This window comes from Heliconius melpomene, chromosome 19, assembly GCF_056956725.1.
Source record: "Heliconius melpomene rosina isolate 202511_hmr_F chromosome 19, ASM5695672v1, whole genome shotgun sequence".
Lineage (NCBI taxonomy): Eukaryota > Metazoa > Arthropoda > Insecta > Lepidoptera > Nymphalidae > Heliconius > Heliconius melpomene.
In genome coordinates, this window is record NC_140407.1 from 14,345,312 (window position 1) to 14,362,494 (window position 17,183).

General features: G+C 31.6%; 2 protein-coding genes across 2 annotated transcripts in view; one reads left to right on the forward strand and one right to left on the reverse strand.

Moving 5' to 3' along the window:
- The window catches only part of LOC146528968 (uncharacterized), a 107,720-nt gene that overhangs the window by 64,478 nt on the left and 26,059 nt on the right, over window positions 1–17,183 (forward strand). The gene's annotated exons all lie outside the window — the stretch shown is intronic.
- The window catches only part of LOC146528969 (uncharacterized), a 66,361-nt gene that overhangs the window by 34,826 nt on the left and 14,352 nt on the right, over window positions 1–17,183 (reverse strand). The window contains exon 2 of the mRNA XM_085203284.1: window positions 8,814–8,951. Within this exon, the coding sequence (XP_085059410.1) occupies window positions 8,814–8,868 (55 nt within the window). The 5' untranslated portion in view covers window positions 8,869–8,951. The remainder of the gene's footprint in view (window positions 1–8,813; window positions 8,952–17,183) is intronic.

The window sequence follows — 17,183 nt, forward strand, 5'->3', positions numbered from 1 at the left end:
AAGATTGAATGTTTCCACATTTGATACCATAGTAGTTTCCTTTCAATCTTTATAAGTGGTAAATATAATAAAATTTAAAGTGTATAATACATTCCATGTAGGAAATATACAACTGCGAGTATTTTGAACCAACAAATATTCTAGAAATTTTCTTGAGAATATTGAAGTAAATATGAATATTAAAGTTGAATTTAATATGACTTAAATATGTAAGGGAGAAGTGGCATGAAGGAGCCAGGTTTTGAAAGAGCCACTTGCAATATAATTATTATAGTCATATGCAATATAGTCATATTAAATAATACAAATCCGTTCCTAAACTACTATAAAGTAGTTTAGGAACGGATTCGTTAGAATATTTTACCCACAAAAATTTTACAGTTTATCGGAACCAACGGACGCCGATACGTCGAGTTGAAGTTTTTGGCATTCCAAAGTAAGTATTTTACCTCCTTTGAGTTGTTTTTTAGTATTTCATTGTAAACAAATACGGGTAATTGGAATATAGATTGAGTTTATGTATATATTGGGCCTTGTAACTGCATTAAAATTGAGTTTGAAAAGTTTTGATATCGTTGTCATTTTGGAGGTTACATTTTTTTATAGAATAGATTATGAAAGAGCGGGATGGACGGGCCTTGAAAGAGCCGAAAGAAAAAACGAAAAAGGCCCGAAAAATCATTTTTTTTTTTGAGAAATTAAGCACTACAAAGATTTTATGTTATATAATGTTAAGAATAATATAATGTTAAGAAAAATAGAATATAAATAAAACAATACAATGTGATTGGTCTGAATAATATAAGATTAAAAAGTTTGTTAGAATTATCTACTTAAAATGACTGATAGAATTAAAAAAAACATTACTTTTTAATAAGAATTATTATATCGTTTTTATTTAATATTGTTTAGCATATTTTTTACTGTTATACCTCATAATATAAGACTGGCTCTTTCATAACTTTTAATTGCTCTTTCAATACCGAAATGTTATGAAAGAGCCAAATGACACATTTTTTTAAAATGAATATTTTATTGATGAATTTTTGTATTTAAGGGTTATTTTGTACGAAATTACCTAGTTTAATAAATAAATAATAATTTGAGGAAAAAAAATCTTAATTTCTTTAATTAAAAGTATATTTTTTTGCTTCATTTAGTAAACTGGCTTTTTCATGCCACTTCTCCCTTACATATTTCTAATTTATTTACATACTTTTATAATAAAAATTATAAAGATACAACAGATAATCATATGAGGCTTGCCTTTTGCACGTGATAGTTCAGTGTTCAAATACATTCATGTAGCCTGGCTGGTGGTGGCAATATCAGCTTTCTTTTCACAATATGAAATGAACAGTCTTGTATCACAATGCTACTTCAGGTCACCTCTCATTAAACGAGAAATACGTGGTAATAAATAAAATAAAACTTAGCACAACATCATTTAGATCAATATTATATTTCAAATTAAACATTTTCTTGCTTCGTGGACTTCCTTGTTTCCTTGCTTCAGTAAATTAAAACCTAACAATTCAATTTACTTTTGAATCGAGGAAGTACGACACGTACCTAATATACATAATTATAAAAGATCGACGGTATTTACATTCTACCCTCCTTTACACTATCCTCTACCATCCCATCACTCCCTCGTACTTCAAATAACGTTAGTTCAGTTAAGTTTTTGACCCTTTTGTACCCTTAACTCCCAGTACTTTCCCGTAACAACAATTTCCTAGAAAGAGACGGAGAGTATAAACTCTGCCTATTGATGTTAAACGTTCTCAGCCTGTAGGGATATTTAAACATAGATTCCAACAGTACTATCTAGACCAGGCCAACCTATCTGTGTATTTTTTTCATATGTATATAAAAATATTTTTTATAATATAAATTTAAGTCTTTGCTTGGAATCTCTTATAATATTCTTTCGTATTTTAATGGTTGGCATAAGGCAGTATACCAGAAACGGGCGATAGAGTACTTTACCCCTCTGGATGTCTCAGTCAAATTTCAGTCAAGCTGAACTTTAAGAAATAACTTCAAAAACAGAATTGATTTATATTAATATTTAACAGCAGCTTACATATATCAAATCAAAAGGATTCGAACAATAGATCTCAGTTCAATATGAAAAATTTATTACTTTTTTATGCCTTACAAAACTATAACCCCAGAATCGTTAAACGAGATAAAATTCCGCGTAAAATATTCAAATATGTATTGTATGATACAATTAAAAAGTAAAAACTTGCAATATTTGCCTTTACAAGCTATCTTGGTTTGATATTTCAATTTCAACAAAGCCACGGACGATGTCCAGTGGGAGCTACTTTGCATTTTAAAAACATAAGGTAAATTAACACGTTCGGAGAGCAGTTATTATTCCTACTTTCCTACTACATTTAAATATTTTTTAAAATAATATTAGCAAAAACTAGATTTAATAAATAAAATAAATATTCACAAAAATTAAATCGAACCCACACACCACTGGCTCGGTTACAGTTGCACCCTTATTCTCATGCGTCACAACGGCCTCATATATAATAATAATTTTATTTCCTTTGAAATATCTTAAACTCAATATATTTACGTAAACATCGTTACGAAATTTTTCAAATTGAATATCGATGCTCGCGGGTTCTACGTATCAGTATTAAATTTTCCCCTACATCACGTTTTCCTAAACTTTCTACCCTTTGTCTGCGAGGGTCCGACCCTTTCACGTTGAAAATGATAAATGACTGTTTATTGTACTATACACCTGCAATTGTTAAATTAAATACACATATTCTTATTCTATAAGGTCGTCGTGGTGCAAAGGCACAAGCATACGACTGTAAGCGCGATGGTCGTGGGTTTGATTCTCACTCGGGTGAATGTCATATTTAAAATTTTTATTTGGGGGAACGAAAAGTCTAAATGGGAACGTCTTAACATTAGGCTTCCTATGCCTAACCTCCTATGTGCGGAATATAAGGAGAAGCTACTAAAAAAAAACCTTCTTATACCGAATTGATTAATGTAAGCATTTTTTGACTACGATTATAACTCAAGATACTGTCGTAGCGTGGTCAGTGTCAGATTGTTTGTACTGGCTGTAGATATTAGGGGAATGTTAAAATAATATTTTCTTTTGATATTTTTGGTTAAACAAAGCAGCAGTGTTGTGTATTAGCCAACTTTCACTTTCTCTTTTATATGAGATGATATAGCTTTTGAGCATAAATAACATTTTTCATATTTTCATTTATAGCTTTAAAATATATTTTAAGATAAAAAATAATTATTACATTATACATAGTATATTGTATCATTATACATAGTATATTGTATACATAAAAGTATTTTTACAATAATAACTGTGTCGCAAGCTTTCATTTTTTATAGCTTCATGCTGTTTCTTGTACGTAGCAGGGTACAAGAAACAGCATGAAGCTATAAAAAAATGGGTTCTATTTAAGATGCTTCCATTATTCATTTTCCTAGAGTAGATTTTCTGAGTAAATATAGCACCTATTTATTGAAAAAATTAAAATAATATATTCTTTCGAATATGACTCAAGCTCAGAATCTTTATATTTATAGTCCGAAAATAATATGAAAAGCGCGTATGCGTACATATGTATATACTTTATTCAAAATGGCCAAACAATTAAACTGTCACGTCCGGACATCCATTTTAAAAAGGACAGAAGAGAAGATAAGGCTTTTGTTCTTTTATTTTTTTAGCTGTATCTTACGTTTTAATATGTAATAACTAATTACTAATATGGCTAGAGGATGATAATTTAAAAAAATATGATTTAAATTTATCTTTTAGTAAGCAGCATGAATTAATCAAAACTGTCAGCGAACTTTCTCTATGAGGAAAGTTCCCGTTGTACAAATATTTTGCCTTATAATCGTTTACCATATTTTATTCTTTATTTATGATTGATTTGCTTCTATTCGATGTTTATCGTTTTTTTTAATACGGAGAGCCTATTGTAAAACTTTTTACATATTTAAAAACAAATAAAATATAAAAGATAGACATTATTTTACAGTATCTAGGATAATACTGTAAAATAAATACTGTCGGCGTTGGGCTCCGCCACTCAACACGCAATGCCTCCAGAATTCGGGAGAAAGTGGGGAACGGAGTGTGTTAACACTTGGTTCCCTCTGCCTACCCTGCTGTGTGCGGGATACACAATAACCATCTTTTTACTTGAAAAGTTTACGAAACTAGCACGTAGTACGCTACAATATGATGGCCTTAACATTTGCTCTTAAGAGATTTATCGGATAAAAGTCACCTCAGAAACTAATTTGTCAACTTAACGTGGATTATGTAATTTTGTAAAACTTACAATGATGACTTGAAAGGCATCTAATTTGAAGTATACATGTATATTTATTTTGTACAAAACTATATTTTTATTTATTCTATTCTCAAGGATTTCACTCATTAAAAATATTTTTCATCTAAGCAATTTACCGATAAATATTATTATAATATTATATCATTTTATAATATAGATAATATTTTCCGAATAGAATGTGAACCCTCTACCATCGCGTTCTAGCAGACCTTACAACAACAATTTCCAAGGGTTTACATATTTATGCTTTCCGTTACAAAATGCCAAAATGAACAACAGATAAGGCACTGACAAAATACGTGATCCTGCAGACATGAGGGAGATTTACAGGTAAATATTAATTCAACTAGCTATCCATAGCGTAATAAATCCTGCTGACCACCGCTGCCTATAATTTATATCTATATTGTTGTAATTTATTTATTGAATCACGCTCTAGACGGTATCTCAATGTAGATGTGTTTATCGTGGATTAATTTTCACATATTTTAAAATATTATCTTCTTAATATATATATGTATTTAACTTTACTTTGTTTTACTAACAAAGTATAGTCTTAAGTATAATTAATTTGCTTTGAATCCAGTAATTTATAAAACCGAAGTAAGAATTGCTAATATATATTGTGACCCATTTCCCGATTGGTCTAGTTTTTCTCGGATTAGTTTAAAAATATTCGGTATTGACGTTTCACCACAACGTTGATAATATTCAATGAAAGTGTATTTTATACGCTTTTATTTAAACTTGTGAACAGTTTGAGAAAACTAATTTTCAATTGCCATTAATAATAGTACGAAAGTAAAACGACAAACCAAAGTAATATTTCATTTGTCCAAATAGTTATTAAAGAATTCGTACGAATGATATTTCAATTCTATCTTTATAACAGAGTAAAATTTTCTAAAGTTAAAATTCTCTTAAATCCAGCAAAAGAAATTTGAGCAAAAATAAAAGAAAAACAAAATATTTAACATGTAAAACACAAAATTGTATAACAATTAAATAAAATTACAATTAATAGCAGCAACCCCTCGAGGTGCAGCAACTGTAGAGAAACCGAGCTTAATGAAAACATAGTCGACCTCCTTCTATTCCATTCTCGTTTCCTTATAGCTCAACGTTTATTTAATTTTCATACTGACAAGTTGGACAAGAAGTAATTATGTTAGTCTTGCTGCTGCAGAGCTTACAACGATTGGAGTGGTCAGTGTAACGTGGAAATGATAAAAATTATCACTGAATTTAGTTTAGGATTTAAATTTCTTAGTGCTAGTCAACCTGTCTCAAAGATATCATTTTTATAAGGCATTTTGAATAATTATATGAAAATATTTTATGTTCTTTGCTCTGATAACGAGGTATAGTGCGGCGTTGAATTCCACCACTCAACATGCAATGCCTCCGGAATTCGGTGGAAAGTTGGGAACGGAAGTGTCTTAACTCTAGGTTCAGTTGCCTCTGCTATGTGCAGTATACCGCAACGTGCAGTAAAAAAATTAATTTAAAAGTAAATTTTTAATATAAGTTTGCCACAGTCCGAGATAACTACATACTTGTAGTTGTGAGTCCAACTTTTACTCAGGGGATACGTTACAAGTAAATAGTTTTGTTTCTCATTTTTAGTTTAGATATTTTTTAACATTAAATATTACTATATGCAAAGTGTGTGATGGTGGTAAGTTTTTATATTTTTCGTTCTTTTTTACTATTAAACCTATAAAATAAATTATATAAACACTTAAACAGACAAAAAACATTAAAACAACAGGCTTATAATGTATTTACTATACTTTTTTTTGGATTCACTCTGTATCTCGTACACAGCAGAGTAGATAAAGGGAACTTAGTGTTCAGACATTCCTTTCCCCATTTTCCGCCAAACTCTCGAGGCATTTCATGTTGAATAACGGAACTCAACGCCGTAGGCTACCTCAACACCAAAGAAATAAAAAAAAAAATATTTCCTTACCTCGAGCGGGGATCGAACCCATACCCTGTCGCCTTTACAGTCACACGTTTGTAATACATAAGTGATATGATTATATAAACTAATTTACACAGTACGAGTATATCGTCTTTGATATAGACGACACATATAGGACGTTGGAAACAACACAAACACTCATCAGCCATTGATTGGTACCAACTATTGTACGCAGCTTATGTCTAATAGCATTTACTAATGAACTATAATTGATAAATTTAATATTACCTGAGTAATGTAATATAGTTCACCGTTTGAGGAATTTGAAGTTGTGTACTATATATAAAAACTAGTCTTTAAAATAATAAATAAATAACTCAGCTTCACGCTGCATCCCTCACACAAAGTAGGCAGAGGGAACCTCTGTTATCCGCTGTGCGGGATACAGCGTGAAGGTGATTTTAATTTAAATGAATAATAAAAACAATAGTAAACAAAATTGTCACAACGCGTATTGCGTTTACCTCTCATATTTCACAATAGCAGCAATTAGCGAGGAATAGCAGCAGCTGGAATGCGTTGTACGAAACGTTACTAGAACAATTTCAGTGATTATAAATTCTCAAGAGGAAAGTCACTGGCAATAACCATCATATTTTGTAAAAGATGAATGCAAAAACAAATATTAAATTCCTACCATATACTAGCTACTAACAATAAATAAGTAACTAGGTGTGTATATATGTAATCTATATATATAAAATGAAAAGGTCACTCACTCATCACGAAATCTCAGAAACTACATTTGCTAGGTATCTCAAATTTTGCATAGGAGTTATTTATAGGACGTAGGTGCTCGCTAAGACGGGAATTTGCAATATTCGACATCTAAGGGGTTGTTTTTGGGGTTGAAAGTTTATATGAAACTTCGTTACTACAAATGCTAGGAGCCTCAAATTTTACATGGACGTCACTTATAGGACGTCGGTACTCATGGAGACAGAAATTAATAATAACGTAGTTCACGCAGGCGAAGCCGCGGGCGGGTCGCTAGTATATGTATATGTAGTATGTAGTGTATCATTTTACCTACAGCAATCTGCTCATAGTCCTCGACTGATCACAGAACACTAACAAAAAAAATGTATATGTAGTTTATATAATATGTATAATTTTTCTTTACATTTTTCTATTATATTTGGTTTATTATTTTCTTTTACTGACAATTGCAATGTACTCTCCCCGCTGTGTGATAGATATATTCTTCCACCGGTCGGTCTTTTAGAAATAAGCCCACCCTTGTCAACTACCTTTTTCATTTTATACTTCTATATGCTTTATTGCACATAAATCATATATATGACTTAGATGAATCCTTATACAAACCAATTTTAAATCTTTAATTCAAATAGGTACATTCATTTCGAAATTATCATGGAACTTTATGTAACAGCACACGTATACAAAAACAATTCTATTTGTTAAATAAACAATCGTGTAGTTAAAGCGGGCACTCTATTTTTTAGTGAAAATTAAATTAAAAACCGTTGCGGAGTTTGAAAAACAATATGTATTGGTGGGAAACTGTAAACTACATAATATGTAAAATTGTAAAAACCATACGTCATATACGTGCTGTGTTCTACTGGAATCGGTGTTTTATTACTGACAGATACCAAGATCTTACTTTCACGAGCTAAAAAAAAATTAATATTTTAAATACTGTCAATTAAAACATTGAAAGAATCCTATATATTGAAGACTAAAGTTTCAGCCAGTTTAATAAAATATTTATTTTAACTAAAATTATATATAGTAATCTTAATTAAAATCTATTTCTAGAAGCTTTAATTTCTAATTTATTTTTAGCTTGATTCAATATTAAGTGGGAAGTGGGAATTTGACTTGTGAGCCTCAATTAGTGTGCTATGATAATTGTTTTAACCTCAACGCTCTCGAGTGTAAAGTGCTCTCAATTATGAGTGACATGTAAAGTTATTTATCATTACTCGACTTCTCTTCTTCTTCTTTCTTTCTTCTTCTTTTCAAATGTAGTTAAAAAAAACAAGCTTTTATTTGAGATACATTAAAAGTATAAAATTATAAAAAAAAAAACTAACTATTGCTTAAAAAATATAAAATTATTTTTTTCCTTTAAGATTTTTACTATCAATTTATTACGTCATTACACTATTTAACTAAATACACATCGACCAAACGCAAAATAAAAATAACAAAAATTTATTTACTCGTCAATCGAACTTTTATAAGTATGTATTATTAAATAAAAAACTATATGTTGTATATTATTCCATTAATGTATTTTTTAAAAATTTTCTGTGAAAATTAAAACTTTTTTATTAAAATGCAGTACATAATAAATCCTACTCACTCGTCATCATCATTACTATTTTTCCCCAGGAGTTATTTAATAAAAGCATTACATTTTACTAATAAAAAAAGTAATGCTTTTAATATTAAAAAACACACAAACACACACAAAAAACACATACCTGAAACAAGTCCACAGAGGAACGGTATCAGCGTCTTGAAAATTGGCAAACTCATTTTCACCGGGACTCACTTATTCACAGCACAGACACTCAAATATGATCACTATTATGCTGAAGAAGCACATAGTTCTCCTTCACCTGCAAAAATGAAATATTTTTTATTAGAACCATTTGTATTAAAACGATTTGTTGAAAGATTCGCTCGGTTGCGAAAAATGTACGATGAAAGTGTGTGTTGAAATAGTGTTATAAGCTATTTAATGGGTATTATCATTTTGTATGTTGTATTTTAGAATGTTATTTTTAGATATTTATGGTACTTGATATATTCAGTAGGGTCATAACCGTGGATTCGATTCCCACTTCAGGAAATGTTAAAATTTTCATATCCTCGCTCTGGTAACGAGGCAACGCTGCGTTGATTTTCGTTCCCTCAACATGGAATGTCTAGAAAATTGGGGAAAAATGGGGATTGGATGAAAGTCAAAGTCATATCCATGTTACGTTTGTGTTTTCATAAATTTACGTTTCCGGATAAAAAAAACAACAATAAGCAATCACGAAACCACCATTCATCAATGAACCGAGCGAGAGTATTGATGAGTGGGAGTTCGTGTATAGAAACGTGGTTATTGTAAGGTAATTACGATTGTTATAAATATGTACTTTAGATATTTTGTTTGTATTGTTTATGTTGATATATTATTAGGAATGGGGTGCAAATGGGGAATTGGGTGGTTCGGCTGTTTATACAGTATATTTAACATTTTAGTTCTTTTTTTCAGGTATTTCAGTACGTATAAGGCAGAACCGAAAGACCAATGGTGGCCAACAGATATATGAAAAAGGCTATAAGTATATAAAGTACTAGCGGACGCGCGCAGCTTCGCTTGCTTATTGCTTAGGGGTGAATTCTAATAAACTTTGAAACACGTGTTCAATAAAATATTTTTAAGAGTCTCAATTTCAAATTTTATAAAAATCAGTGGCGATTTAAAGATTTTTCTATATAAACTTTCAACCCCTTATTTACACCCCTAGGGGATGAATTAAAATAAACCACGAAACTTATGTTCAATGAAATATTTTTAAGAGTCTAAATTTCAAATTTTATAAAAATCGGTGGCGATTTAAAGATTTTTCCATACAAATTTTCAACCCCTTATTTGCACCCTTAGGGGGTGAATTCTAGAAAACCATGAAACACATGTTCAATTAAATATTTTTAAGAGTCTAAATTAAAATTTTTATAATAATCGGTGGCGTTTTAAAGATTTTTCCATACAAGCTTTCAACCCCTTATTTGCACCCTTAGGGGGAGAATTTTAGAAAACGATGAAACACGTGTTCAATTAAATACTTTTAAAAATCTAAATTTCAAATTTTATAAAAATCGGTGCCGATTTAATTTTTTTTCCATACAAACTTTGATCCCCTATTTCACCCCTTTAGGGTTAAAATTTTTCAAAATCCCTTCTTAGTGGATGTCCAGATTACGAAAGTAAACTTTTGTCCAAATTTCACGTTTCTACGCACAACGGTTACGGCTGTGCGTGCGTCTTACCTCAGTCAGTGAGGACAAGTCCTTTTATATATATAGATTACGTACACAGTTTGACTTAGTGTATACCTTCGAGCGATACGTTAGTAAATATTTAATAGCAGTACAAGCAGGCGAAGCTGCGAATGGCCTCCTATATTCCGTTCCCCACTTTCCGCCAAATGTTTGAGGCATTGCGTGTTGAACGGCGGAACCCAATGCCGCACTTTATCTGGTTATCAATGCCAAGAGATAAAAATTAATTAAATATATCCTTGAGTAGGAATCGAACCCACAACTTGTTGGGTTTACTGGCGCACGCTTGTCTCTCGTTAATACTGCTATGTATCCACTTCGTGTCTTGTTTACCTGTAATTATTACATACTAAATCCATGCGGCGTATCGATGGCCCGGTACATCAAATACGCAATTAAAGCCTCGAGGTATAATTTCGACGTAGCTATTATCAGACTACAGCAATATAACAAGATATTGTATTCTTAATTATTATCCATTTTTAGGGTTCCGTACCTCAAAAAGTAAAAACGGAACACTCTGTTCTCAGTCTGTCCATCTGTCAAGATCATTTTTATCTTACAATAGTGTAAAGGTATCAAACTGAAAATAATATCAAATATTCAGGTAACTTGAAACACAGAAAAAAAATCAAGCTTTTAGGTAACGCAATGAAAAGATACCGTATTAGTACCGTATATATGTTACCGTAGTAGTGTATCTACGGTCGATATGTATAAACCGCTCACAACTCTGAGATCTATCTTAAGACTGACCTTGAGATACCGTTTTCATTCATAGGCAGACAACAGACTCCTTTATATTCGTATGCACTATATTCAAATTAAAACAGCATTTTTCAAAAAACTAGGCAGGTAAAACGGAAATATTTACACTAAAATTACTAAGAATCGAACATATATAATTATATTTGTCATGCAGTCAGTCAGATGCATCCAATGTCTCCGAATAATATGGATTACATAATAAAAAGAGAAAAAAAACACAAAAAGAAACAAGTTTTTAAGCCCGTACATTTTATTTATACGTATATATGTATTACGAAATAAAGCAACGCAAAACCACTTCATGTATTTTAATTGCACTATAAGTGGATCTCGTACATTTTCCCATTTAATTATACTATATTGATATATGTAATGTGTTTGTTTCGAGAGTAGGTATGCAATTTTAACGATGATTTCATTAAGATTATATACAATTCCAAGTACAAATGATGTGTGGAATAAATTATTTGTGAACACTATACAGGCCGTCGTGATACAGCGGCACAAGGATTTAACTGTAACGCGAGGGTTGTGGGTTCGATCCCCACTCGGGGAAATGAAATATTCGCTTTGGTGCTCAGGCAAAGAGCGGCGTTGAGTTCCGCCACTCAACACGTAATACCTCCAGAATTCAGCTGAATGTGGATATAGTATAGTTCTTCAGCTTTAGCAATGACACGTTTATAGTTACCTTTTTAAAAAATCGTATAAAAAATTTAACGTAGTAGAATTTGAACCCAAGCCTCTTGGAATGGACGTACGGCTTATTGGTCAGAATACTTCGACGATTTCCAAGATCAAATAATTCAAATAAAATCCTACTATGTTGATGTGGAATAACACTCTAAAAATGTAAAAAACTAAAAAACTTATTAAATTATGTTTTGTTTTGTATTTCTCCGCCCATTTATATTATTTACAAAGCTGCAGGGGGTACTGGTAAATGTACGTGTTTTAATATGAGACAGTACAGACACAAAATATGTGACAGATATTAAATGCATTGTTGGTGCCATAAAGGTCTACGTCGACGTTGTATTACGGACTTTAATATCATATTTGCAACGTTTAATATTATTTGAGTTTAAAACTAAATTGTTCTAGTTCTATATTAATATTCAACTTAGTGTGGGCGTTGTGGCGCAAATTCATAATTGTGGGACTGTAAAAGTGACGGCTTGGGTTCGATTATATGATATTTCACTCGGTGGGAGAAATATCAAATATTTTCATATCCGTGCTCTGGTAATGAGGAAAACTCAGCAAACATCTCGAAAACTCAGCAGAAAGTATTGAGTGATATAACTGTAGGTTCCCCGGTTACATTTGCCTTCATTACCAGGTACGAAGGAGTATAGTAGAGCACGAAATTAATAAAAAAAATTAAACCTAAATTAAAAATAACGAATACCATTGATTAATAGAAATGTAGCTAATTGAACGTTAAGGATGTAGGTTAATTTGTAAAATATTCTATTTTTTTAAATACACTGTGTAAATGATATATGTTAAGGATAGATTTAAACCAAAAATAACAACAAATTCATTAAAAATATATAATCTTAATTTGTTCTGTCCCTTAAAGCTTATAGTACACCAAATTGAACTTGGTTCCTCTCAGGCACTTTAATTAAATCAAGTTATCCTATGTCCCGCGACGTTGCACCGATAATTACTTAAACTGGGACAGTTTGCACATGTGCCGCCGTACTGGCCTGATACTCCTTGTATAGAGGTCATTAATCAAACAAATTAAATTATTAGCTGTGTACATTATATGCTTTATAGTAGGAAAGTTGATAGGAAAACAACTTTAACTTAGAAATATGTTATTAAGTAAGAACTCGCGTATCCTCTATAATATTTTTATATTTACTTTATTTATATTGATTAACTGTCTATTTAGATGTGTTTTTTCAGTTTCACGCTGTATCCCTCATGTAGCAAGTAAGGCAAGGGAAGCTTAGTGTTAAGACACTCCGCTCTCCTCTCTCCAGCGAATTGTAAAAGCATTGTGCGTTGAGTAGTAAAACTAAATGCAGAATCAACTAAAATCGCTTTTGCCTCGACACTAGAGCGAACCTCTAGTTCCTCGAGTGAGAATCAAACCCACCACTTGTCTTGTTTACAGTCACACACTTGTGCCCCTGCACCACGACTAGCCTCGAATACATTGGTAATTTAACGATTTTAATTTAAAAAATCTGACAAAGTAAAATATTATTAAAAGTCTCCATTACCTTTAAGTAAATACACCATACCTATCGGTATTTCAGCCTAAAAAAACAAATAAATCTAGATTTTCAGTCTATTTAAGACTTCCTTTGTACACGGCTGTATGCAAAATTTAGTACAGTTCAACGGATATTGTTCATTGTAGCCTCCTCTCGTGCTTTAGCTATTTTTTTTTTATTTACTTTTATAAAAAACACATGCCTCTAAATGCATAGAGGGACGTTAAAGGATTTAAGTGAAATAAAAACTAAATATTCCTTTGAAATAAAAAAGTAAAAAAAAAATTTTAAGTTAAACGGTTTGATATTGCAGATAAATGTACTAAAAAATAAAAAATAATTTCATGGAAATTATGATTACTAAAATAAAATCGTGGGGACACTTTCTACTTACCACTAGGTGGGTGAAGTCTCATGCCATGTCTTTCGATTATAGATATTGGACGTGCCCCACTTTGGTGCTGAGGCAAAGAGCGGCGTTGAGTTCCGCCACTCAACACGCAATACCTCCAGAATTCAGCTGAATGTGGATATAGTATAGTTCTTTAGCTTTAGCAATGACACGTTTATAGTTACCTTTTTAAAAAATCGTATAAAAAATTTAACGTAGTAGAATTTGAACCCAAGCCTCTTGGAATGGACGTACGGCTTATTGGTCAGAATACTTCGACGATTTCCAAGATCAAATAATTCAAATAAAATCCTACTATGTTGATGTGGAATAACACTCTAAAAATGTAAAAAACTAAAAAACTTATTAAATTATGTTTTGTTTTGTATTTCTCCGCCCATTTATATTATTTACAAAGCTGCAGGGGGTACTGGTAAATGTACGTGTTTTAATATGAGACAGTACAGACACAAAATATGTGACAGATATTAAATGCATTGTTGGTGCCATAAAGGTCTACGTCGACGTTGTATTACGGACTTTAATATCATATTTGCAACGTTTAATATTATTTGAGTTTAAAACTAAATTGTTCTAGTTCTATATTAATATTCAACTTAGTGTGGGCGTTGTGGCGCAAATTCATAATTGTGGGACTGTAAAAGTGACGGCTTGGGTTCGATTGCTTGCTCTAATAATGAGGAAAACCGCGACGTTGAGTTCCGTTACTCAACACCCAATACCTCGAGAATTCAGGGAAAAATAGAGAATTGAGTGTCTTAATTCTAGGCTCCTTGGTTACCTTAGCCTTCGTTACCAGGTACGAAGGAGTATAGAAGAGCACGAAACTAATATAAAAAATTAAACCTAAATTAAAAATAACGAATACCATTAATTTATATAAATGTGGCTAATTGAACATTAAGGATGGATAATTTAGGATAATTTGTAAAATATTCTATTTTTTTAAGTACACTGTGTAAATGATATATGTTAATGATAGATTTAAACCAAAAATAACAACAAATCCATTAAAACAATACAATCTTCATTTGTTCGGTCCCTTAAAGTCTATAGTACTAAATTGAACTTGGTTCCTCTCAGGCACTTTAATTAAATCAAGTTATCCTATGTCCCGCGACGTTGCACCGATAATTACTTAAACTGGGACAGTTTGCACATGTGCCGCCGTACTGGCCTGATACTCCTTGTATAGAGGTCATTTATCAAACAAATTAAATTATTAGCTGTGTACATTATATGCTTTATAGTAGGAAAGTTGATAGGAAAATAACTTTAACTTAGAAATATATTATTATAGTAAAATGTTTCAAAGTAATAACTCGCGTATAATATTTTTATACTGTTTTTCTTTATTTAGATTGATTGACTGTCTATTTAAATGTGTTTTTTTTCGGCTTCACGCTGTTAAGACACTCCGCTCTCCACTCTCCACCGAATTGTGAAGGCATTGTGCGTTGAGTTACGGAAAATCAACGCCGATTCAATTCGAAACACTTTTGCCTCGACACTAGAGCGAACCTCTAGTTCCTCGAGTGAGAATCAAACCCACCACCTGTCTTGTTTACAGTCACACACTTGTGCCCCTGAACCACGTACCGTACGTATCGTAATTTATCGATGTTATTTTAAAGATCTGACAAAGTAAAATATCATTAAAAGTCTCCATTACCTTTAAGTAAATACACCATACCTATCGGTATTTCAGCCTACAAAAAACAAATAAATCTAAATTTTCAGTCTATTTAAGACTTCCTTTGTACACGGCTGTATGCAAAATTTAGTACAGTTCAACGGATATTGTTCATTATAGCCTCCTCTCGTGCTTTTGCTATTTTTCTTTTATTTACTTTTTATAAAAAACACATGCCTTTAAATTCATAGAGGGACGTTAAAGGATTTAAGTGAAATAAAACGAAATATTCCTTTGAAAAAATATAACGTTGTATATGAAATCTGTTAAATAAAACAAAATCACATAACCTGATAGTAAATGAGAGCTAGTATTAGAGTTTTTAATCAGCTTCACGCTGTATCCCGCACACAGCACTGTAGGCAGAGGGAACCCAGTGTTAAGACACTCCGTTCCCCACTCTCTGCCGAATTCTGAAGGCATTGCGAGGGGCAGAACTTTTAATGTTAGATTTATTTTTATTTGAATCAATGAATTGATTGTATTTATACTTTTTTAAAAAACGTATGAAAATTTCATCGCGCTTCGCGGAAACGATTTTTAAGTCATATTATTTTTATACGCTTTCCCAAAAACGGAAAACTTCCTAAGTGTGGAATAAACCTTTAAAAATGATTTATGATTCCGTCTCTCTAATTTCGAATTTAAATTCTGGTCATACAAAAATAAAAAGAGGACAGATCGATAATGCATAATTTACTTTTTACGTCATGCATGTTAGAAGTGCAACTTCGAGTAGATAAAATATAGAAATGGCTATTATTTAAAATTTTACTCCTCATAATATATTAAATATCGTATATTTGATTATTTTTAACTTTACAGTTTTCTTTCATTAATCCAATAAACAACAATTCGAAGTTTTTCTTTAAAATTCTTTCCTTTTTGCTCTGGCCATAGAATAGATCGAATCATCACCCTCCATGAATATCCTATTATGCATGAAATATTTAGCTGTAGGAATGATAGATAGTACGCGAACACCTACCTGTTTTTACATAAAAATACCAGTAAAATATATTGAAGTATAAAACTAGTGTTTTCATGAAAAAACATAGCGAACTTTGACCATATGTTTGAAGTGTGATGCACTTTTGTTCGTCCATTTGGTCACGTGAGCTGACATTATGTGAAACAAACCGTTAAAAAATTGAATGCTTTGATGTTAACTAACGTTGGTTTATTTATTTATTTTTTTAAAGGGCTACGTTTGTATAAACTTTATGGGTTTGATACACACTCGAAGCAATATTTACAATGTGACTTTACAGCGTTGAGTTCCGCCATTCAACAAGTCTGCCTTGAAAAATCGGCAGACAGTGGAGAACAGAGTGTCTCAACAATATGTTCTCTCTGCCTATCCTAGTTTATGCGGGATACGGCGTGAAACTGTGAAATAAATGTATGTACATAATATACTCAAGATAGATAAAAGTTGAAAACCTAAATCCTTAATTAGATGGTGAGTTTCGGGAACTTCGTCTGAAACTGTTATCGCCGTAAGTTCTGTTAAGTTCCTGTTTACGATGTTAATGTATCCTGCTTGCTATAGAAAAGTAGATAGATAAATGTAAGGAAATTGTGTATGGAAAATTGGTAAAAATATTTACATTTGTACCAATTTAATGTTCAAAAACAGCCTTATAAGTTTTTTTTTACTTTTGAGGCCACCGTGGCGCAGTAGCAA